This window comes from Martes martes (genome assembly GCF_963455335.1).
Source record: "Martes martes genome assembly, chromosome: 17".
In the NCBI taxonomy this organism is placed as follows: Eukaryota; Metazoa; Chordata; class Mammalia; order Carnivora; family Mustelidae; genus Martes; species Martes martes.
Genome location: NC_137905.1, coordinates 5,129,456 through 5,153,072, shown reverse-complemented (window position 1 = coordinate 5,153,072; position 23,617 = coordinate 5,129,456). Strand labels below are relative to the sequence as shown.

The 23,617-nt window shown below is 48.6% G+C and overlaps 1 protein-coding gene across 3 annotated transcripts in view; it reads left to right on the top strand.

The window, feature by feature from the left end:
* CDH13 (cadherin 13) overlaps nt 1-23,617 on the top strand; it is a 1,007,942-nt gene that overhangs the window by 960,601 nt on the left and 23,724 nt on the right. For all 3 annotated transcript variants that reach the window (XM_080827654.1, XM_080827656.1, XM_080827655.1), the window contains exon 11: nt 16,107-16,249. In XM_080827654.1, coding sequence (XP_080683780.1) covers nt 16,107-16,249 — 143 coding nt within the window. The remainder of the gene's footprint in view (nt 1-16,106; nt 16,250-23,617) is intronic.

Genomic DNA, 23,617 nt, shown 5'->3' with positions numbered 1-23,617 from the left:
GACCAACGCCTTGTTTTATTGTTGGTCTCTTCATCGCTCGTGTTACTCTTAACACAGTTACCACCACCATTCCCTTCCGGGGTGTTTCTTCAGCCAGGCTAGGGGATGGCCTTGGGCTTACGCACTGAGCCCTGGAGTGGGAAGGGCTCAGCACGCAGGGCATGGCGTGGAGAGGGGCCGGGAGGCTGACCTTGGACTCAGGAGGAGAGAGAGCGTCATCAGTTACTGGTGTTTGTGACAAGGAGGCGGCCGGCATGCCCGGCGTTTGCCTGTGGTCCTCTTGGTTGCACATATCACCGCATAGTATAAAGACCCGGTTTCTCGTGTCATCTCCACTCCACACACGTAGTCATCTCGCCGTGCACATCATGGCTATCATTGTTTTTATTGTCCTCATACTCTTTCATTTTCTGGGCAACTAATCACTATCCGCAGACCGTTTCCTGGTACTTTTAAAACTTTTTCTATAATAAGCAGTGATGGAGGAAACATTCTCAAAGCCAAATATTTCTGCCAAATAAGTCTGAGTAATGCTTTCTCCTGAGACCCTTTCTCAGCTGTTCACACCCTGAATCTGCTTACTCAAGGCTCTGAGAAGTCCTGCAGAGGAGGGACAGCTTTGACTTTATTAAGCCAGTATCCTCACCTCTCTGAAATTGTTCCCTTTAACTACTTCTTGGGGCCAACTTATTTTTAAAAAGGAGTTTTTGGATCAAAGAGCATGTGCAGCTTTACGGATTTTCATTTATTTCCTTCTGGAATGGTGTTTAAGGAACCAACAAACGTGGAAGACACCTCCACCTTCTGGGCTAAACCAAGACATCATTTTAATCACGGTTACATGAAAAGTTCAAGACACTAAAAGCGTCTGTGATGTTCTTACAAAAATTGAAACAATCAAGACCAGTGCAAAGAATTACCTGGTTCTTTTCTGAGTCTCGGGGGAAGTCTCTTTAGAAGAGGCTGACTCATCCAAAGAGTACAGATTTTTTCCTTTTTCTAGATTTCAGGCAGGAAAACACATCCAATGAGTAAAAAATCCCTTATAGGGACTCTCTCCGAGGTCACGGGAGACCTGGCTGCTGTGTGACCTGCAGCGGACCTTCTCGGGAAAGGCCGACTGTGAAGACTGCCTTCGATATAAAACAACAGGCAGGCCTCAAAGTAAATGTTCTGTGCGGCCTGATGGCCCGTCTTATAGTTCAGCTCAACTCAGCCCAACGGCTTATTTATTTATCCAGTAAATACTTGCTAAACGTCTACCACTAGCTGGGCCCTCCCTGCGCCCTGAGGACAGCGGGTCCAGGCCGTGGTCCTCCTTGCTGGGTTTCCGTGCCAGCAGGGAGACAGGCGGTGCGGGTGTGTGTGATGGATGACCGTATTCCCCGGGCCCTTGCTCAGAGCAGCATTTGCCGACAGGACCGCGTGCAGCCTGCTGGGACGCAGGGCAACCGGGAGAGGCCACCGGGACAGGCTGGGTAAGAGGGAGGTGTCTTCGGACCGAGGTCCGAGGGGTGATGCTGAGCCAGCCAAGCAAAGAGCTGGGGCCAGAATTCCCAGCAGAAACCAACGGCTAACACCAAGCCTGGGAGGGCGGAGGGCCCTGGGGGCTTTGGGAGCAGAATAAGGTGATGGTATGTGCTAAGCAAGTGGAAACAACTGTTGTCCTCATCCAGTGGGGGACTTGGGGCCCCAGGAGGCACCTCGTCTCGTTTGTCACACTCTCTGCCTCTGCGCGCCTGCCCCAAAGTTACTGCTTCCCGCGTGGACCAGCCACACGGCTGCCCTCACGCCTGGGGACGTTGACCCCATGGAATGCCATTGAGGGTCCTTCCCTTTGCTTCTCACGCGTGGACACCTTGCTCATTCCCTTGCCCAACCATTCTGTTCACCCGACCTTGACCAAGGCCAGCGAAGGGCCAGACGGATGCCCCTGGATACGGGAAGAGAGGAAGGCAGCCCCTCCCCTGGGCACTCACCTCCTGGAATGCAGAGTAGAGGATCAGATGGCAAATGCCCACAGTGAAGCTAGGCGTCGTCAGGAGGGCAGGGAGCTTCCCGCCTGGCTCACTGCCCTCTCCCCAGGCCCCGGCAGAGCATTCGGCCCAGAACAGGTGTTCACAGTCGCCTGCCGCGTGAACTCCAGCAGGGGGAGGAGGCCGCTCGCCTGAGCCCAGCTCGGCTGCCTATAGGAAACTCCCCTGTGCCATCCCGCCAGCCCACAGTCACTGACCTTCAAGGCAGAATGCAAGGCCTAGCCATCTATCTCACCGCCGCCCTGCAGCAGCCGCCTCATTTATCCACTTCTCCAAAGGGCCGATACCTCTGCTTGGCTTGGTCTGAGCTGGGCTCGAAGACTCAGGTGCTGGAGCAAAGGCCGTGGCCTGCCAATGAATCACCCGGCAAAAATCAGCGCTGAGAGCAAAGGCAGAGGGCTTGATGGACTTTCCCACGCTGCCCTTCTGACATCCACGCTTGCTCTCCCAGTGAGCGCGGCTGTTTCTTCGGGACAGCCCACTCTGGGAGGCTGAGCACCTGGCCCAGACGCCCCCACCCCACCACTGGCTCACGGGCACAAAAGTGGAGCTTGGCCTGCAGCCGAATGGCCCTGGGACCTGAGCAGGGGGACCCCCGATCGGGGCCTCATGACATCCACCCCGAACTCTGAAACGCCAAGACTCTCTTATTTTGTCTGGCCCTTCAGCTTTGTAAGAGACTGCTACTGAAGTTGGGAATTCTACTGACCAAACGGGAATAAGGGACAGGTGATGACTCAGAAGCCGAAGGATGGCGGGGCCGAGAGAAATCCACATGCGTGCGGGACGGGGAAGGAATCCCGGCCTCTGTCCTGGAAATCAGAGGAGAGGATGCCCTTGTTTAGACGGGGTCACCCCAAGTCTCCTAAAGTGAGTGGGGCAAGGCCAGGCCCCCAGATATGGTGCTCGGTCCCTCCCTGGTTGTGTGATGCCCTCTGGGAGACCCGTTTACACTGGCCATCCTAACCCCTCCCGCCAGCCACCCTGGCCTGGCTCTGCCCCAGCAGGTGGGCTGTCAGGACAAGGGTTGGTCTAGGGACGCCAGGGCCCCATTAGCTCCAGGGAGGGGCACAAGGATGACCCCTGGGGAGCAGGCTCTGGGTGGGCATGGGGGCTGGGCCATTGTCGAAACCTGAAACTCCTAAATAATTAGATGGGTACAATGTGGGCCGTCTGTATTTGGGCCCCGGGAGTGCTAAGAATGGGTCCATGGGATGTTAAAGGGAGAACCTCCTTTTAATAAGCCCGATTAAGAGAGCAGAAGCCATGGGGTGCCTGGGTGGCTCAGTCGGTTACAGCGCCCAACTCGGTTTCAGCTCAGGTCATGATCTCAGGGTCATGGGATCAAATCCCATGGGGTCATGGGATCAAATCCCATGTCGGGCTCCGCACTCAGTCTGGTCCTCCCCACTTGCTCTCTCTAAAACAAATAAATAAATCTTTAAAAAGAGAGAACGAGCAAGCAGACATCAGCCTGTCACCGTGTTAGAAATGCCCCAAGACAGAAGGTACCTGCTGGAGGGCAAAGGGAAGGCTCGTGTAGAGAACCGCACCTTAGGTTTTAACTATTTACAAATGCTGAGATTCTCCCGGCAGAAAGGCTGGGTTCTCTAGAGGTGGGTTTAGCAGGTATTTTTTTCCTCCCCCTGAGAATGATTATTGGCATGGGGTGCATCGAGGTGCCAACCATCCCCGGCTGCAGGCACGTGGGTACCCATCAGCACGGGACTCAGAAGCCCCCAAACTCCGGCTCCCACCACGCCCTCATCCAGCTCACGCACTCTGAATCATGAGTCCTTGGAGGACAGGGACCGCCAACAGCCCTCGTCTAAAGAAGCTGGGGGGCAGGAAGGGGCCCCTGACCATGAACTGATTTAAAGTGGAGACCAAAATCCAATGCAAAACCAAAAAAGAAAAGATTACATGGAGATCTCACTTTGGGGTTGGCGGGGGGTGGGGGGCGGGGGGAATGGTGAAACTAGATTTGTTTCTACGTTCATTTTAACCCCTACCAGAAGGTGTTCTCAGAGTGCATCCAGATGAACCAACGGTCACGTTGCCTTGGATGTAAATTTTCCAGCAGCATCCATGACGGTACACGGCCACACCCCACCCTCAGCTGGCCCCCGCATGTTCAAAAAGAGGTGTCCTTCCAAGCCGTCTGAGGGCTCCATCGTTTCCACTCTCCTCGTCCCGTGCTCCTCGAGTCCCTCTTTCGCGAGGCCCCTCGAAACGGGATCTTCTTTCTCTTCTGCTGGTGACTGGCTTCTCTCCGCTCCTTCCTGCCTTGTCCTGGGTTTACCCGGATCCCTGCCCTGCTCCGTGTGGCTGGCGCCTCCTCCCGGCCCCTGCGTCTTTTGTGAGATTAGCAGCGGTCCTCCGAGCTGGATCTGTGTTACGTGGGATGCTCCCGGGCATGGGGCCGACTGAGTGAGGCTGCAGACCGTGGTTCAGCGGGGGTGGGTGTTAGAGACCATGACCATGACTCACAACACATTCAGTGGAAACCTTGGGTGGTGAATGGTCCTCGCGGGCCTCGTTCCCGTTTGCATTCTCGGACCCAGAAACACAGCAAATGCAGACGAATCGCGTAGCCCCACAAATGGGTGAATATCCTCACACTGAGGAAAGCTTGGGTCCTACCAACGTGTACCCAACTCCCGAGTCATCCCGTCCATTTCTGAGTGCAGTCTCTAGTGCTTGGGGAGAACCACCCACGTGCACGCACGGAGGTGGGAAATTTAACCCGGCCCTGGCTGCACATGCAAGCCAGGCTTGATCGTTAATGATGAAATCAGTAACCGTGATCACAATAAATTAATAATAGAACCCTCCTGTGACTGCATTTTTAAAGCCATCTGTTTAATACTTTTACCCACACGGGAGATGTTAACTCGTGTCTTCATCTAGAGTTGACAAGTGTGTCCTTGGATTTCAGAAATCTCGAGTGCCTGAGGTCCCAGCTAATTATTGAACAAAGCCCCATATTCAGTTACTCTGTGAGGTCCCTGTTTCCTGACTTTTCCAATGTTGTTAAATCTGTGGCTTTGCACGACGACTCTGGTTTTCTGTATCTCTCTGTATTTCCCTGCGATCGATTCGGCCTAAAGCAGTAACGTGAGGCCCCTTAAAGACATTCGTAAGCCTCGAGCAGCACTCAGAGGGTGTGGCACCCTTTTTCTGTAACTGCTGTGTTTGTGCAGGCCTCAAAACCGGGGCATGGTGGGGGACCTCATGCACAAGCTTTGGAATAAGTTGGCAAATGGGGATAAAGCCCGGCCACGGCAGCAGCCCTTTGCAGGCCCAGAAGGTCCCATCACAGCCGCTGTGAATTCCAACACAGGATCAGTGGCCTCGAGCAGAAGCACAGGCATGAGCTTTGCTGGGAGAAGCAAGGGGCAGACCCACCTCGTCCTGAACAGGGGACAGGGGCTCATGGGAGATGACATGCGTGATGGTGGCAAGCGGCAGGTTCCCCAGAGGCATCAGCTGCCTTCTGTCGTAGGGAAGGCTCTACCCACCCGGGGCTCACAACCGAGGGGCAGGTCGGGAGTGGACGGAAAAAGGCTTTCCTGCGGGCGCCCCTTGAATTCAGGAGAATCCCCTGCACACCCAGTAGTGCTACAGCCGGCCCCTCGGTCCCCGTTGGTGAAAGCAGAACACGCCTGAGAGCACCTGTCTTGTAGAGTCAGTCCCGTTCGGACCTGTTCTTATGGACTGTCCACTGCAGCTGGGCTGTGTGTCCCAGTGGCAGGTCTGAGTCTAATTTAAAAGTTGTCGGTCTTCGCTTCTAAATCTAAGACCAACCTGAGCCTAAGTTATTTGAGAATTTCTAGACATGAACATATTAAATGCACGCACGGACTATATTATGTTAAGCCTTTCTTGAAGGTGTGATTTTTTTAATAAACAAATAGGATTTTAAGAAAGGGTTGTGTCAATTTAATGGTGTGTGTGTGTGTATGGAAGAGTTTGGGGGTTTTCTTAGGAAAGGTTATCGTGTCGTTACAAGTGTCATGGAGTCCCCAGTCCCGTCTAAAGAAAACCCAACCAGGTTGATGCCACCCGAGGGATTCAGCTCCCGGTTTGGTCATTACGAGTTGAGTGGTGGCCCTGAAACTTTTGTTAGCAGAACCAGCTGGAGGGCATCTTAGAAATCAAGAGGCCCTATCACACTCGGCAAGGCCGCTCACCGACAGAAGCCAAAATTGGAGAGTCTATGGCATAGGGAAATTTCCAAGCCTCGTAGGCTACTTTTAAGGCAAAGCAAAAACAGAGACAACATTCAGGAAGACAGAGAGATCTGCACTGGGGCCACCATTCTGCCACTGAGAGGGCATCTGGCTGGTGGGGCGGCTGGCTGGCTCCGTCCGTAGAGCACATGACTCTTGATCTTAGGGCCGTGAGTTCAAGCCCCAGACTGGGTGTGGGGCTTACTTAACAAGAATAAGTAAATAAATAAATAAAATTCTTTTTAAAGCCACACGATGCGGGCGGGCTGCTGCTGGTCCACTCTGAGCCTCTGTTTCCTCCTCGGGACAGTGGAGGTGATGATGTCTGCCTCCCAGGGCGATGGGCAATGACAGGCAATGGCGGGCCTCCACTGTGTGGCACCTGGTTGGTGGTCCTTGGACGTGGACTTCCAGCTCTAGACGTGGCAGGAAATGGAAACCTTCATAGCACATGGTGAGTCATGGGGAGCAGACCATCTTTGCCCCCCTTCACGCCTGTCATTAAGGAAACATTCGTGCAAATCCTCATGAAGATTCTCTCTGGCTGCCGGAGGATGAGTTCCGAAAAAGCAGGGAACTCGCTGCTGCCTACTCAGAACCATGCTTGGTATCTGGCACGCAAGGCACTCTGCGAATATGTATTCCACAAGGAAGTGAACCCTCTCGCGAGAGGGGTTGACACCCCCTACCACCTTGTCCGCAAAACGTGTTCCTTTGTGACTTCCAGCTTCCTTAGCTATATGGTCTCTATAACTAAAATGGATCTAGGACAAATAGGAATTAAATGATTTCTAAAAAGAAGTAGAACGGCTTTGGCCCTGGCAGTTTCCCTGTTCTGAGCATGTACCGTACAGAAACCTGGAGGCACGGCAGGCCTGAGGCTGGTCCCCAGGAAGGCCGGCTTCCCGGGTTTGTGTTTGGCTGGCATCTGAAAACTTGGCTTTCTAGAGGATTCTCACCGCCCTAGGTGAGGAGAGCGGTTCCCTGGGCCTCCAGTGTTTGTGCAAACAAATGGGGCTTATGCTGAGCACCTGCTTTCCTTCCGGAAAACAGGGATTTTGCTATGTGCCGGGCAGATGGTGCTGACGTGACCAGCCCCCAAGGAAAAGCCTGGGGCACGGGGACCCCTAACAGGCAGCCCTGGTGGACAGCACTCTACAACACGTTGCTGGGGAATTGAGTGTGTCCGGTGTGACCCCCCCGAGAAGGTTCTGGAAGCCGGCACCTGCTCCCCTCCACTTTGCTGCATGTGCCTGTCCCTTTGCTGGTCTTTCCCTGCATCTTCTCGCTGTAATACATCTCAAACATAAGTATGACATCTTGAGTCCTGTAGGTCCTTCTAGTGAGTCCCTGAGCTTGGACTCACTCATCTTTGGGACCCCCGGCATATTAACCTCAGTCCCTGCCGACATCACGTAGAAGGTCTGAGCCCACTGAAGGGACTTCTGGGGCAGCATTCACATGGGAGTTTGGCTCTAATGAGAGAGATGGTCTGGAAGCCCTCTTGAGAGAGAGGTCTGTCCGTGGGCGGGACGGACAGACACCTCGGGACCAAATTCCTTTAGGATTCTGCATCACGCAGGATATGGGCCAAAGTGTATGAAAGAAGGCTTGTACTTTCTTTCATTCATTCAACAACCAAATGCCCACTCTGCGCTGAGTAAGAGCGATGCATTCACTGCCCCAAGGAGCTTATACTGGCAGCTGGGGAGCCAGCCAGGTGAGGAGACAGGCTTCGGGTGGAATATTCACGGCGCTCTCTCGGGGGACGCAGAGGCCTCGGTATCTGGGCTGAGACCTCAGCGTTGGTGAGACACGCATGAGGACATCTAAGGCAGCCACGTTCCATGAGGCACATGGAAAACCTTGAGGCCAGAATGGATTTGGTGTTTGGAAGGAACCAAAGGAAGGTCGTGTGCCTGCAGCTTTGGGAGTGTGAGGAAAAGAATCGGGAAATGAGTGTGGGGAGTTAGGGCCTTGGAGTCATGGCCAGGAGTTGGGATTTTAGTCTATGCCCGATGGGAAGCCATTGGGGGATCCTGAGCAAGGGACCCGCAATAGGATATGAAACTGAAAACACCCCGGTGGCTGTTTGGAGAACGAATTGTAGTACGTAGAATGAAAGCAAGGAGTCAGGTGCAGTGCAGTGGTCCAAGCGAAAAACGATCCCAATGTCTTAGATCCTACCTCCTGCAACAGAGCAGAGGAAATGGACCCGCACAAAACCTCCCTCGGTCCATTGCAGGGGCAGGGAGTGGCCTCCTTAGGGATGACCGTGCATTGCTTATTGTTATAGCGGGAGTCAGAATTTCTAGATGGAACCAACCAAGCCTCACCTCCGTGCCATCTAGAGATGGCAGCCTCCAAGAGAGTGGGATGGTCAGAATTGGAATCTGGTAGAGCCTCATGCAGGATGAGTACCGGCTTCCGCCAGGGGACTCTGGGATCCCTGGGAGAAGGGGGTCCAGGGAAGGGCTCAGAGACGTCAAGATTTCCTCCCCTGTTCCCAGCTACTGTTGCCATGGATGTCCACAGCCCCATGCTGGGCTGGGCAAGCTCTGTCCCCACCTTCCCTCATCCACATCTGCTGGTGGTGGCATCTCCCCACCCCTGGAGGGTCCGTCCTGTTACTGAGACTGCTTTCTTTGGCCCTGGTGCCCTGGTTGCTCCCCGGGCTTTCTGCAAGCCCTGAACCATGATGGGATTCTCAGATTCACTGGCCTTTTAATCTGGTCTGTATGTATTGTCAGAAGACTTGAAATAGGCCCTTTCCTTTGCATGGAGACCCAGAGCTACGTGAGCCATTTCAAAACAGTGTACTTCCTTCTGCTGGAAACTCAATTACTTTCCGGTTCTGTTTTTAAATAAAGTGGTTGATGTGCATCACCCAAGCAGGCATACCATCTAGCACACAGGGGGCCCGCTGAGCTGGAATTAAGCGGGGAGCTGAGGGTGCGCCTCCTGCTTCCTTTCTTCCCTGTGGCTTTACAGGTCCTTTGACTCCTTCAGTAGAAATTCGAAATTCCTCTGTGTTCTTCCTTTTCTTGCTTTCCTCTTCCAGAGGCCCATAGTCTTTTCCATTTTACAGACTCCTCTCTGAGAGCGAACTACAGTGCTTTAGCCAGACTCCAAGTGAATGCCGGTCCCTGCTCACAGGGCACTTTCGTACTGGGGTATCACTTCTGGTGGCTCCCTCCCCCTTCTGTTTATCGTCCAGTATCAGTCCCAGTGTTCCCACTCCGCTTTACCTCCCCACTGGTGTCTTCTCTCCCCGTAGAGATCCAGAAGCGTATAATCCTACATCTCAAGTTGATTTCCTGGGTGGTCAGAGTGTTCTGGTGGATATTTAGCTCCCATTAGGGGACTGGTTGAAACAGGGTCTCCCACTTCTCCGTCATCTTGCCCCTCCCCTTGCGAACTACAGTGTGGCTCATATGTTGGTCCAAAAAATACCAACCCTCCTTACAATACGTGATAGCATCCAGGATATTTCTGATGGTTCCGCGACGAGTATTTGCTCTAGATCAGCGCTTCTCTGACCCCCGAGGATCTAACAAAGCCCTAGGGATCTTGGGCTGACTCCCTCTGACACGAGTCCCAACCCAAGTCCCCCTGCCCCCAGGTAATCCAAGCTCCCAGTCTATAAACAGATGCCCAGACCTCTCGGTGTGCATTTTCCTATATGCTAACATGCCCAAGGGTCCAAAACTTCGGAAAGATACCCAACTTCCTTGTTCTGAATGGATAAGGAGTCAGCGGAATTTGTTGAATGGTCTAGCTTTTGCAAACACTCTAACCTACCATCTATATCAAATAGTAAATTTCCGAACGTATATGTGGATGGACATTAATGTAACTATATATAAAATATTTGTCTCGGTAGATTGATAGATCTCTATTTAACTAATATATATGGCAGATATATAATTATATATTAGATATCTATACCCACATCTGTATCTGTCTGCCTTCCGGTCTCCCTCTCTACCTAACTTGCTCATTTCTGGCGCTCTAATACAGCATCGATCCTCTTGGCTAACCCTGCACTATTAGCAGTGTCTTACTTTGTAATATTTTTAAGTCTAATATAAAAGGAAGGCCATGCTAAACCCACGTGGTTTTGGTCTCTGTGCTGAACAACTACGGGTCCCCCCATGTCACAGAAAGCGAACCCAAGAAGCTTATAGAAGGGCCTCGTCAGACCTGGGAGTCTCTTCTTCCTTCCGTCACTACCTGGGCGCCACGAGGGCTGCTTCTGGGAGCCCCCGGTTCTGGAAGTCCTTCTGGGTGGATGCCTGGCCCTGGCCCCTGGCCTGGCAGTCTCCTTCCGGTTCTGCTGGGGCCCCGCGGACAGCAAGCCTGCTTCCCAGGAGAGGCGTAGGGCCCGAGCATGGTTGGAAGAGCCCAGCCCCTCTTCCCAGCGCGGCCCAATCCTGCTAACCAGCCCACCCCATGTCTGCCGAGGCCGACACCCAAAAGAGGCCAAATCCCGACAAGCCCTCCAGCAGCTCCTGTGAAGCGATGTTACGGACTGAAATGAGTCCCGTTTTTAATTTGATTTTTCTTCCCCTGTAACAAGCAAAGTTCACATTACAGATAAATTGCCCGGAAATTCCAATTTAATAAGTCATGTGCATTTTTCAGGCCTAAAAGCACGGAAAACATCTTGCGTGCTGGTATTTTTATATCAAAAGGTTTATTAAAAAGACAGCTTTGAAAATGTCAGGAATTTACATAGAGCATCTGGTGAACTGGTCAGAAGGGGATGATTTGACGAAAGGGCCCTTCACCCAGGAAGTGGAAAAGCAGTTTGGCTAGTGGTCCCCGGCTGCTCTCCCTCCCCTCTGGGGTAGGAGGCTCTGGGGTGGGGGGAGATCATGCCGACACTCAGGGCCTTGCCCCCAGCTCTTGGCTTGCATTGCATGGACACAGTGTAACCATGCAAGTCTGGGCACTCAAGAGGGCTCAGGAATGGGGCAGGTGGGGGTGAGGGGGCTGTGCCTGTCCTTCTCTGTCTGTGGCTGGGATTCCGACTAGAAGCAGCAAGCTGGCATCATGGGACCCGAGACACACAGGCGTGTGTCCCCAAGGTTTCCAATGGGGAGAGAAACCCAACAAAGTAAAAAATAACTACCAGAGGGAAAAAGAATTAAAGGTCATGAGAAAACACAAGTAAATAGCAACGGTAATGGATACCTGATTTTTTTTAAATAAAAAAAATTTTTAAAAATTTTTTTTTTTTTTTTTAGAGAGAGCGAGAGTGCATGCAAATGAGGGGAGGGGCAGAGGGATAAGGGGAGGGAGAATCTCAAGCAGGCTCCACGCCCAGCACAGAGCCCAACGTGGGGCTCGATCTCACAACCCTGAGATCATGATCTGAGCCGAAATCAAGAATCGATCGTTTAACCAACTGAGCCACCCAGGTGCCCCTACCTGGTTATTTTTTTAAGGAAGAAAAACAATGAGCAGCTATTGTGTGAAACCCTCAAGTCCTTGCTTTCTCCGGGAGGGTGATGCGGACAGGCCTAAGTGCACCGGGCACCGTTCTTAGCGGACAGCCACCGAGTTCATGTCTGAACTCTCCTCATGCAAGAGAAGCAGCAGAGATGTTCATCATACCACGAAACTGTAGCATGGTGAGAGCAAAACCATGACTAGGGAGAAACAGAGTATCGTTTCTTTGCCAACATGAAAAGCTAGATCGTTTCATTCCGTTTTTATTTCTATTCTAAAGTCTGATTTGAGTAATCAGGGAATAAAATATGGTCCATTTACATTTTTCCTTGTTTCAGATACATGGAACCACCACAAATCACTCCTGGATCAGGAGTGATTTGTTACCTGGTAAGACAGGAAACAAACGTTGGCTTTCTTTGCATTTCCCATTTCTCTGATGACTGCAGCCAACAGAGGAAGGTTGCCACCGAATGTCCTGGGTGTCGCTGGGGGCCAGGCGCTCTCCCTGGCCCGGAGGGACACAGAATGGCCAACACCTGGCCCTGAGCATAAGTAACAAAAAGCACCTCCTTCAGGCCCGGCGCCCACAGTCCTGCACACTGTGCGCAATTCCATCTCCGTCACGGCGGCTGTGCTGCTCTGGGCAAGTTGCTAAGCCTCTCTGAATCTTGGTTATCTCACCTTTACAACAGGGACGATACCAACTTCATCTGGTTGTTCAGAACCACAGAAATGGGCGTGGTGCCGACGGAAGAGTTTGGCACAGGGCCTAGCACGGTCCACTCGAACCTCATCCTGACATCACGACTTCTAACCAGGGGACTCTTACAGAGTGACCGGGAGGAGGCATTTCGGCCCGGTCTTAGAAGACAGCAGTTTGCAGAGAGAGACATAAATTCCTATGGAAATGATAGGTGTTTTTAAAGCGGTTCATTCTTATGAGAAATGCATTTCTTCTGTTTTTGAGAAACGAGGAAATGATCACTGAGGCGGCAAGAGAGTATGGGGAAAACTACCTTAGCCCCCTCATTCCCTGTGCTCCCCGCCTCTGCTGCACATACAGGACGCCGTCTCCCCGGGGCTCTGCTGAGCTGGGGCTCCCAAAACATTCCAGGGGACAGTGCAGATCCCATACTGGACCCGACCCCAGCGGACCACGTGCGACCCACTCTGCTGGGAGCCACACACCTCGTGCCGGGCCCCACCTGGCCCTCACAGCTCCCCCATGAGCCCTGGGATTCTCCTGCCTCCCCAAGGAAACGGAAACAGACAAGTAGCTCGCCCAAGGTCACACAGTGAAAGTCCAGGTTTTTCATTCCGACGTCCATGCCTTTTCCTCCCATGTGATGCTGACGACATCCAGGATCCCGTGTGGCCGGGGCAGAGAGGTTAAGAGCAGGCCCCTGGCACCCGTCAGCCAGGGTGCAAATCCTAACATGGCCACGCGCTTGCCCCTGACCTTGGCAAAGTGCTTTGTCTGTCTGGGTTGGCTGGTTGGCTTATTTTTGCACTGGAACAATATTTATTTTTTTTTCTTGGCAAAAACTCAAATGGCACCCTTTTAAAAAACAAAACAGAGATTCGGTCCCAGAGTTTTTTGGTTTTTTGGTTTTTTTTTTTTAATATTCAAGCAGATTTTAAATGATAGAAGGTCTACGAAAACTAAGAACTCTACAGCCTGGAGTTTCATAGGAAAAAAGTAAGACAATGAAAAGCTGTATGGCAGCCAGCCTCTCCTCAGTTTCCCCATCTGTGAAATGGGAATGATCACATTATCCGCCTCTCAGGGTTGATGTGAGGCCTGAAAGAGTAGACACAGCACACTCCCTGAAAAGGGCCTTCGCACATAGTAAACACTCAGTCTACTGTTGGATGCTGCTGCTGATACTGTTGTTATGAAATGGGCACTGAAGGCTGTTCTAGGAAGACCAGACTCGCTGCCTTGTGGGAAGCATTAGCAGGGCCCACTCTCTGGCATTGTTCAGCAGTCTAGGGTCTGGTTCACCTACTTTTGCAAAATAAAAATTGGATTTGACGTGATTGACGCACACAGAGGTGCTCGGGTCTGTTCTGGTGACCTAAATTCACACTCCTGTGGACAGTCCCTCGGGTCTCACCTGCACGGGAAGAATCTAACCCAGGACCCTTGGAGTCATCTTTGTTCTATCCCCGGAGGTATCTGCTTCTCAAAATTCAGCCAGTGTCTTCTGACCGCCCTCCAGTAAGTCAGCAGGGAAGCAGCCCAGTGTGGGGGTTCAGAACAGCGGCTCTGGGCCCACATCCTGGCTCTATGACCTTGAAGGCTCTATGCTTTGGTTTTCAGGGAATATTACACCTGCTGTGTTGGTTTCTTATCGTCACCGTAACAAACTGCTGTAACAGAGTCCTACAAACCGGGTGAGGCTAGAAATGTATTCTTCCCCCGTTCTGAAGGCCAAAAACCCAAAATCCGTCTCACCGGGCCAAAATCGTGGTGGGCCACACTCCGTCTGGAGACTGTAAGGGAGACTCCTTTGCAATAGTCTAGTCTCTGCCTCCTCTCTTCTCTGTGTCTCAAATCTCTCTCTGCTTCCGTCTTAGGAGGACACCTGAGGTTCCGTGTCGTTCGGGAATCCAAAAGCCCCTTTCCACCCCAAGATCCTCCCCTTAATTAGACCTGCAACATTTGTGCCATAGAAGGGAACGTTCACAGGTCCCCAGGATTAGGATGTGGACATCGTTTCCACTGTGAAGATTATGGTGGCAGTTTGCCCCAAAGTCTTGTTAGTTAAATCAGGTTTGAAATGTCCTTAGAACCAAAGCCAGCAGTATGTGGCAGAAATGATGGACTTCGGACATCTTTACCTGGCTGATAAGCCATCAGTTTTCATGTCCCCTCAAGGGCATATATTTCTTTTTTTTTTTCTTTTTTTCTTTTCTTTTCTTTTTTTTTTTTTTTGGACAGAGAGAAATACAGCAAGAAAAGGAACACAAGCAGGGGGAGTGGGAGAGGGAGAAGCAGGCTTCCCCCCGGGGCAGAGAGCCCAGCACAGGGCTCTATCCCAAGACCCTGGGATCATGACCTGAGCCAAAGGCAGACACTTAACAACTGAGCCACCCTGGCGCCCCAAGGGCATATATTTCAAAGACTGGTGGGGAATGGCAGGAGAACACTGACCAGCATCACTCTGGCTCAAGTATAGAAGTGGTTGGGGCACCTGCCATGTGTCACTGGGACAGCCCCACATTATCCAAGCCACTCAGTTCAAAGAAATCTGAGTCATGTTCAGTTAGCGTCTCCCTGATCAAATGAAAATGGGATTTTCATTTCTTACCTCGTGCACCTTTTGTTTGAACTTCTTAGAATGAGCATGGATTACTTTTACAACAACCTCAGAAAATAATAATGCTTTAAAGTTCTTTGATGGTTTCCCATTATCCAGAACCCAAACCCCTTACAACAGTGGTTCAGGTTCTATAAAATCTGTCTCTCTAAATGCCTATACCTTCAGTGTCCCCCAGAGAAGCCGTGCCCCAAGCACAACTGCCCACACTCTGGTACATCAGTATTCATTCAGCACCTGTCTGTTGAATGTCGCGTGTGTGCTAAGCAATGTTTTAGGAGCTGGGGTCATGACCGCAAACAGATATCCTGGCTTTTGTGGGACTTACGTTCTAGTGAATCTCTCCGTTCCATGTGTTATCTTGTATTGTTCTCTCTTCCTGACCTGTCTTCTCATTCTCATTTTCCTCTGGTCTCGGTTCAGACACTGCATCTTCTGTGAGGTCCCCAGGGTGATTCTCCGTCAAAGGGAATGGCCAGTTCCTCCAAGCATCCTTGCGTCCTGCCGTGCGTTCACAGCACCTGTCCCTGGGATCTGTACATGAGCCACAGCCAGGGTATTGAAGAAATAGAGCTGGACTTGGATGGCTTTGTCTCGGCCTCTTTGAGAACTGGGCCGATACAAGCTCTCTCCTCACAGGCTTGTCATGAGGCACGAAGGAGGCGCATGCCCAAAATATTGAGCACAGAGTTGGAGGTCAGCTGTCACTTTCTGAATGAACAACTATAACTGCAGTGATGTTTTAGATTTGTGTAAAGAATTATGTGGCACTGGGGCACCTGGGTTGCTCAGTCGGTTAAGCGTCTGCCTTCGACTCAGGTCATAATCTCAGGGTCCTGGGATCGAGCCCCGCATCGGGCTCTCTGCTCAGCAGAGAGTCTGCTCCTCTGTCTTCTGGGCTTTCTTACTCTCTCATTCTCTCTCTTTCAAATAAATAAAAATCAAAAAAAGAATTTTCTGGCACCTACATAGGAGCTTGTTCCCATCGCTCAGTGAATATTTCTTGAATCTATTCAGTGTCATCTGAATATTGTTTGGGAATTATATTTCTTTTTCAGGTATTCCGTTTACAAGGACCCAGCGGGCTGGCTGAATATTAACCCCATCAATGGGACCGTTGACACCATGGCTGTGCTGGACCGCGAGTCGCCCTTCGTCCACAACAGCGTGTACACTGCCCTCTTCCTAGCCATCGACAGCGGTGAGTACTTTCTAAAATGCTACCGAGTGTATACTCTTCCGTTATAAATGCATTTTTACATTTTACGTTTCTTCTGGTAACACCCGGAGGTGTTCTTGGGAAGAATAGACACGTGTAGAGGCAGGGAAGGTAAGCATTTAAACGTACAGTAAGTCAGTAACACCCTCAAAGCCTGGAATTCTCCAGTCTTCGTCCAATTAGAGGTCAGAGTGGGGAGCTCACGGTCCTTCGTCTTAGGTAGGTGCCGCAGCTAGGGAGGCGCACTGATGCCTTTCATCCTGGCATCACGCCCTCATCTGTTGGACAGTTGTTTCACTTAGCGCAAGTTGAAAGAAAGTCCCAGAGGACGTCACCAAACTTGACGGCTGAATTGTCCCACAGCTTTTATCCTGTTACCCCAGGCAACCGTGGAAAGACATCAGGTGCACTCAGCTAGGAGCTTCCTAATCACAGAACAATGGCTGTTATTCAAAAAGCTACTAATGCGACATCCTCAGACGGTTCTAGAGGCCGGGGTACAGCAGCGAACCAACAAGAACGGCTATCCTTGTGCAGCTGACACTCCCATGGAGAAAGGAAGCAAATTGAGTAAAATGCATAATACGCTTTTTGGGATAAAGAGAAGCATACGATGTATGTATGAAACCAGGAAACGGATAAAAGATAGAGGACAGCAGGGAGCTGCGGTTGTAATGAGACAGCCCTGGGGAGCCTCGCTGGGGCAGCGACATTTGCATAAAAACATGAAGGTGGTGACGATGGGAGCCCTGAAGTTACCTAAGGGAAGGCCAAGGAGGCCATGAGGGCTGGACCAGAAAGAGTGGGCGAGACAGGCAGGGGGTAGGGATACAGATGGTGTGGAGTCACATGGGCCCTATACCACCGCCTGCTTTTACTGTGGGTGAGACAGGACCGCCGGGGCTGAGGGCTCAGTAGGGTGCAGTATGAGATCATCACGCTGCCCTGTTGAGATCAGACATAGGGGACAAGGGCACAAGTATGGGAGACTGGTGACAACCTAGGTATGAGGGGAAGCTGGGCTGATAATAGGAGAAAGGATGAGAAGTCAGATCCTGGAGGTAGTCTGTTTCAGACACAAAGCTAATAGGATCTGCCATTGGCTGAGATGGGGAGTCAGGGTTGGTCTCGGTGTGTGTTAAACAGAGATGTCCCTTGTGTCAATCACACCAGAAGTTTTGCTCTCCCTCTTATTCCAAAAAGCCAGTTGCTTGTGGCTAAAGATTCAGTTTGAGTCGCATATATGAAAGTGAATATTCACAGGGCCTTTGGTACGTGCCCTCGTGGTACACAATAACAGGTAAACTGAGACTTCTCAGACCCCGTCTCCATATGCCGGGGACTCACATGCAAACCACATCCGAGACCAGCGTCTGAGAAACACACAATCAAGATGGCAGGCAATAGGCAGAGAGGGCTTCACAACCAAGTCAACCTTTGAGTTTGGCCTCGAAGGGCAGGGGAGGAGGCAGAGGGGCCTGAGAACACAGAGCAGAGGAATCAAAACTGGAAGGGAGTGTGGTGTGGGTGGTGAGAGAGGGAGAGAGAAGAGCTGCATCCACTCTGCGTAGACAAGTGGATATCTATTTGGATGTACATTGAAAAGTCCTATCTTCAAAGCATCGCAACATCCAGACAAGTCTCTTGCTGGAGCCGGCAGCCAAAAGATTGCCTTAGTTTTTGAGGAGGAAATTGCATGATGAAATAGCCTACAGACATTCATCCACACGCACTGTGCTTGGTCCCGGAGTCTCGGAGTTGAATAATTCATGGTTCCTGTGCTCCATGTGCTAATGAGTGATTTGGGGAGTTAGGCCAGTAAGCCCAAGACCGCAGAGCAATGTCATCACTATTCTGATGGACCTAAGCCCAGAGGAGCCCCTGGTCCTCCCTTGGGGGTGGCCACAGGGAGCTTATTGGTTACGGGGATAGGGATAAGTTGAGAAAAGGTAATGCACTTTTGCAATTCCATCCCCATTTCTTTTTTATTTTAATGCCAGTAGAGCCAACCTACAGAATAATATTAGTTCCATGTGTACAATATAGTGATTCCACACTTCCATACATCACCCAGTGCTCATCACAACAAGTAGTCTCCGTAATCCCCAGTACCCATTTCACCCAGCCCCCCACCTCCCCTCTGGTAACCATCAGTTTGTTTTCCATAGTTAAGGGTCTGTTTCTTGGTTTGTTTCTCTCTTTTTTTCCCTTTTGCTCATTTGCTTTGTTTCTTAAATTCCACGTATGAGTGAGATCATACAGTATTTGTCTTTCTCTGACTGATTTCACTTAGTGTTATAGTCTCTAGATCCATCCATGTCATTGCAAATGGCAAGATTTCATTCTTTCTGATGGCTGACTAGTGTTCTATTGTGTCTATCGACCACATCTTCTTTATCCAATCATCAATCAGTGAACCCTTGGGCTGCTTCCATATCTTGGCTATTGTAAATAATGCTGCTATAAACATAGGGGTGCATGTAGCCCTTTGAATTAGTGTTTTTGTATTTTGAGGGGTACCACCAACAGTGCATGAGGGTTCCTTTCTCTCCACATCCTCACCAACACCTGTTGTTTCTTGTGTCTTTGATTTTAGCCATTCTGACAGGTGTGAGGTGGCATCTCATTGTGCTTTTGATTTGTAGTTCCCTGATAATTTGTGATGTTGAGCATCTTTTCATGTGTCTGTTGGCCATCAATATGCCTTCTTTGGGAAAAAAAAATGCCTATTCACGTCCTCTACCCATTTTTAATTGGATTATTTGTTTTTTGGATGTGGAATTGTATTGGTTCTTTATATATTTTAGATACTAACCCTTTATTGGATATATCATTTGCCAATATCTTCTCTCAGTCAGTAGGTTGCCTTTTAGTTTTGTTATTTAGAAAAGGCAAGGCATTCTAAAAGAGAAGCCTGGAAGAATATGGATAGGTAGCACACTGAGAAGGCTTGCATAGTAGGCTCCACATGTACGAAGCTAAGAGCAGAGAGTTGGCCAAGCACCCACTGCTCTAGGGTTGGTACTAGGTCTTGTGTTGAATGCCTGGCTGCTCTCAACAGTGCCAGATTTAGAGCAGGCATTCAACAGATCTGCGGAATAGATCCTGAACTAGATCATGAAATGCTCCATATGCTATGCAAAAGGGTTTGATTTGATTACGAATAACCTTTGTGCTTTAGAAAGATAACCCCCAGTGTAGAAAATGCACAATGATGACGTGGGAGGCAGGGAGGCATTCTAATGCTGGGGCAGAAATCAGGGTAAGGGAATCATGAAGCAGTGAAGTGACTTCAGATGGAGCGAGTCTGGAGTCAGGAAGTACATTGAAAGCCATAGCTGGTGTCTTAGTTGCAAGGGTTAAGTTGTGCCTGGTGGCAATAGAAATGGACCAGAGAGGATGGGTCTAGAAAACATCTGGAAGGAAGAAGCAAGACTTTGAAAAAAAATACGTGCTCAACATAAAATAGAGAAAGGTGATACTCACTTTTCTAGTCCAGAAACCAGGGATGATTATTCCATTGATAGAAGTGGAATGGGTTTCAAAGGATCATTCTGATGTTGTCTTTGTGGGGTGCATGTTGAGATGATGTCCCATGAGACTAAAGTAGAGGTAAGGAGGTTTTTCTTAGAGAGTTACCCACGCAAAAGAGATGGGAGCCATCAGAACAGGTAAGTTTTGTAGAAGGAACGGGTCTAGACAGGAGTGCTAAGGACATAAACAGGGGGTGACAATAAGTCAAGAATGTTTAAAGTGCTGTTTGAATTTAAAAGTGTCCATTTTTAGTATCAATTAAAGCAATCATTTCAGAGTTCTGAAAAGTCCCTGTACTTGTAGAGAAAACTCAGCTAAGAACAGCATGAAGAAAGGTGGAAATACAGCAAATACAGTTGTCATTGCCTTATGAGATATTTTACACAATTATTCATCAAAAAAACAAAAAACAACCTAGAAGTGAAGTACACTTTAATTTTTGCAGCAACAAGAGCTTTCTCTCCAGGTATCACTAGGCAATCTGCTTATAGACTCTGAGGCTCAGTTTCCACTTCTACAAAATGAGGAAGATAATTCCTCCTTAGGAGGTTGTTGTGAGAAATGAGAAAGAGAAGTGCCATCCCCTCTACACTCACCATCGAAGGCCATATTAAATGTTCAATAAATGTTAATCTCACCCCAGTGGGGGTTATAGAAAGGAAAGAATGGGGCCAAGAATGGTCCTAAGAAAAATATAGTGTGAAATCTCCTTTTTGTCTAACTCTTTTAATACTAATATCAAACAACCAAATTCAAAATCTGGTGTCACAGATGTTTCCAAAAGGACGAAATGTCCCTGAAGATGTAAGGATAAATAGAAAACAGGTTGGCATTAATATACACAACCATCATTAGAGATGATAATCTTGAACAAGGCCCAAAAGACTTAGAGTAAAAAGAGCATAAATTTTAAAAGACCTCACGAATCAAAGGAACTTTTGTTTGAAGCCTTTTTGTCTCACTGAAAACTTCTCTCTAGGTATTATGTTGAACCAGGAAAAACCAACACGTACCTATTAGATCAAACTTAATAGTGTAACTGATGTCTCAATTTTAGACAAAGAAGCATTTGATTTTATTTAATTTATAGAAATTCAGTGTATTTGATGGAATGAAAGAATACAGATTTTTTTTTGTCATGTCACATTAGGAAAGCTAAAGCAAAATAAAATTATTTTCTCCAAACAAAGAGTCACTTAGGAATTTATATCAAAACATGTTGATAAAAGATGTGTGTGTAGGATCTTCCAAATAGGAAGTAGTAGATTACTGTCTCCACTGCAAAAACTAGGAAAATCAGGGTAGATGACAAAAGTCTTTAATTTTAAAGGTATCAGAGAGTCGCAGAAGCCAGGAAGCCTCGATCAATGAAAATATCAAAGAGGGAAGGAACGTTCTTAAAAAAAAAAAAAGTATAAGACAGCTAGCCATTTCTTCTCTCTAGGAGCCTTTTCTGATTCTGGGGGGAGAGTCAGGCTTGACCCAGGCAGAGGGCCCAAAATGAAGGGAAATAAACCAGCAATCCTTGTAAAAGTCATGTGGAGCTCGTGTGCCAAAGTGAAAACCTGAGGGCCCTTGAACACATGGCTGCTTTCCTCCCCCAATGGACAAATACCCTTTAAAGGACAGAGTGAAATCTCCTGGGGTGTCACGGAAACAAAGACCTAACAGAGGAAGCCAAACTATGTTAAATATACAAACCATTCTCTCTTTAAGACATTTGCCAGATTTCAAAGGTACAAAGTGGTGGAAGATGGGATGGCTGGTGCTGTAGTCTGAATGTTTGTGTCCCCCCCCCCAAAATTCACGTGTTGAAACCTAATCCCTAGTGTGATGGCATTTTGAGGTAGGGCCTTTGGGGGGTGCTTATGTCATGCAGGTAGAAGCCTTCGTAAGTAGGATGAATGCTCTTATAAAAGAGACCCTAAAGAGTGCCTCTGCCCCTCCTGCCATATGAGGACACATCAAAAAGACTCTGTGTTGAAAATCACAAATCACTGCTAAGAGAAGTTTTAATCCTATTAAATAGAGAGATATACCACATTCATGGATTGGCAGTCTCAACACTACTGAAATGTGAATTCTCTCCAAACGGACCTAAAGGATTTAACGTGATACCAAGCAGAATCCCAGGTCTCTGTTTTGAGGTGAAGGAGAAGAAGTGGATTGTAAAATTCACATGGAAATATAAGGGGTTAACAATAGCCAAGGCAATCCTGAAGAATAAGTTGGAGGACTTACACTATTATATATTCTGACCTATTAGAAAGAAAAAAAAGAAGTAAATAAAATTATGTGATGTCTGCACAAAGACCGAAAAAAACTGACCAGTGAAGTAGATTAGAGAGTTAGAAGCCGATAACCTGCACACACAGTCCCTGTTTGTCACCAGGACATGGTGGCTTCAAACAAGAAAGCATGGTCTCTGCAATAAAAGTACTGGGTTATTTAATATGCATATGAAAAAATGTATCCTGCCCCTTCTCTTAGACCATAGACAATATACAATAATCCATTCTAAATATATTATGAGCCAAAAGGTAAAATAATATCTCTTGTAGAGAAAAACATATGAGAATGTAATTGGTGTCCTTGACAGAGGCAAAAATTTTTCAACCAAGACACAAATGTATTCACCACAAAAAGGGGTAAGAAATGGTAGATTAGGGTGCCTGAGTGGCTCAGTGGGTTAAAGCCTCTGCCTTCAGCTTAAGTCATGATCCCAGGGTCCCAAGATCGAGCCCCGCATCAGGCTCTCTGCTCAGCAGGGAGCCTGCTTCCCTGTCTCTCTCTGCCTGCCTCTCTGCCTACTTGTGATCTCTGTCTGTCAAATAAATAAATAAAATCTTAAAAAAAAAAAGAAATGGTAGATTATGTTAAAATTAAAAACTTCAGTTCATCAGAGGGTATCATTAAGAAAGTAATAAAGGTAACTCACAAAGTAGAAGATATTTATAATACAAAGAAATCCTACCGTCTATAAGCAAAAGACACAACCCAAAGTAACACGGAGAAGGAACTTGAACAGGCACTTCAACAAATGCCAACAACAAAGAAGAGATGCACAACTTCATTAATCAAAGGAATAAAAAGTAATTTACATAGATACAAATTAAAATGCAAATTAATCCAGAAAATACAATGAAATCCAGCAGCACAGTGACATACCCACAAAATAGTTGAACTGGTCGATGAAACACACCAAGAGTTGGCAAGGATAGAAAATAATTGGAAGTCTCCTATCCAGCTGGTAGAGGGCTAAGTTGGTAACACCACTTTGGAAACCAGAATATCAACTAAGGCTGAAACTTTGTCCACCCTGTGATCCAGGAATTACACACTTATTTATCTAACGGAATTGTGGCTGTGCATTCACCAAAATGTGTGTGTCAGAATGTGAATAGCAACACTATTCATCATAGCCCCCAGACTGGAAGATATTCAGATGCCCTCTAAGAGTGGAATAGGTCGATTGTGGAACGTTCACACAATTGAGTCTATATGACATGGAGAATGAATGATCTGCAACTCTTCACAGCAACACGGGTGAATTCAGAAACGTAGCACTGAACCACAAAAGACCGGTCAGAAGACCACATCCTGAACGGTTCCATCTATATAAAGCTGAAACACAAGCAAAGGTCATCACCACTGCTAGCTTACCCAGTAGATGCGTTTCTTGATCCTCTAGTATTGGACTACGCGGGTGGGTTCAGATTGTAAAAACTCTGCAAACTGTATATTTATGGAAACATAAGTGTTTCTCTATTTCAATAAAAACTAAGCAAAAACACACACACACACACACACACACAC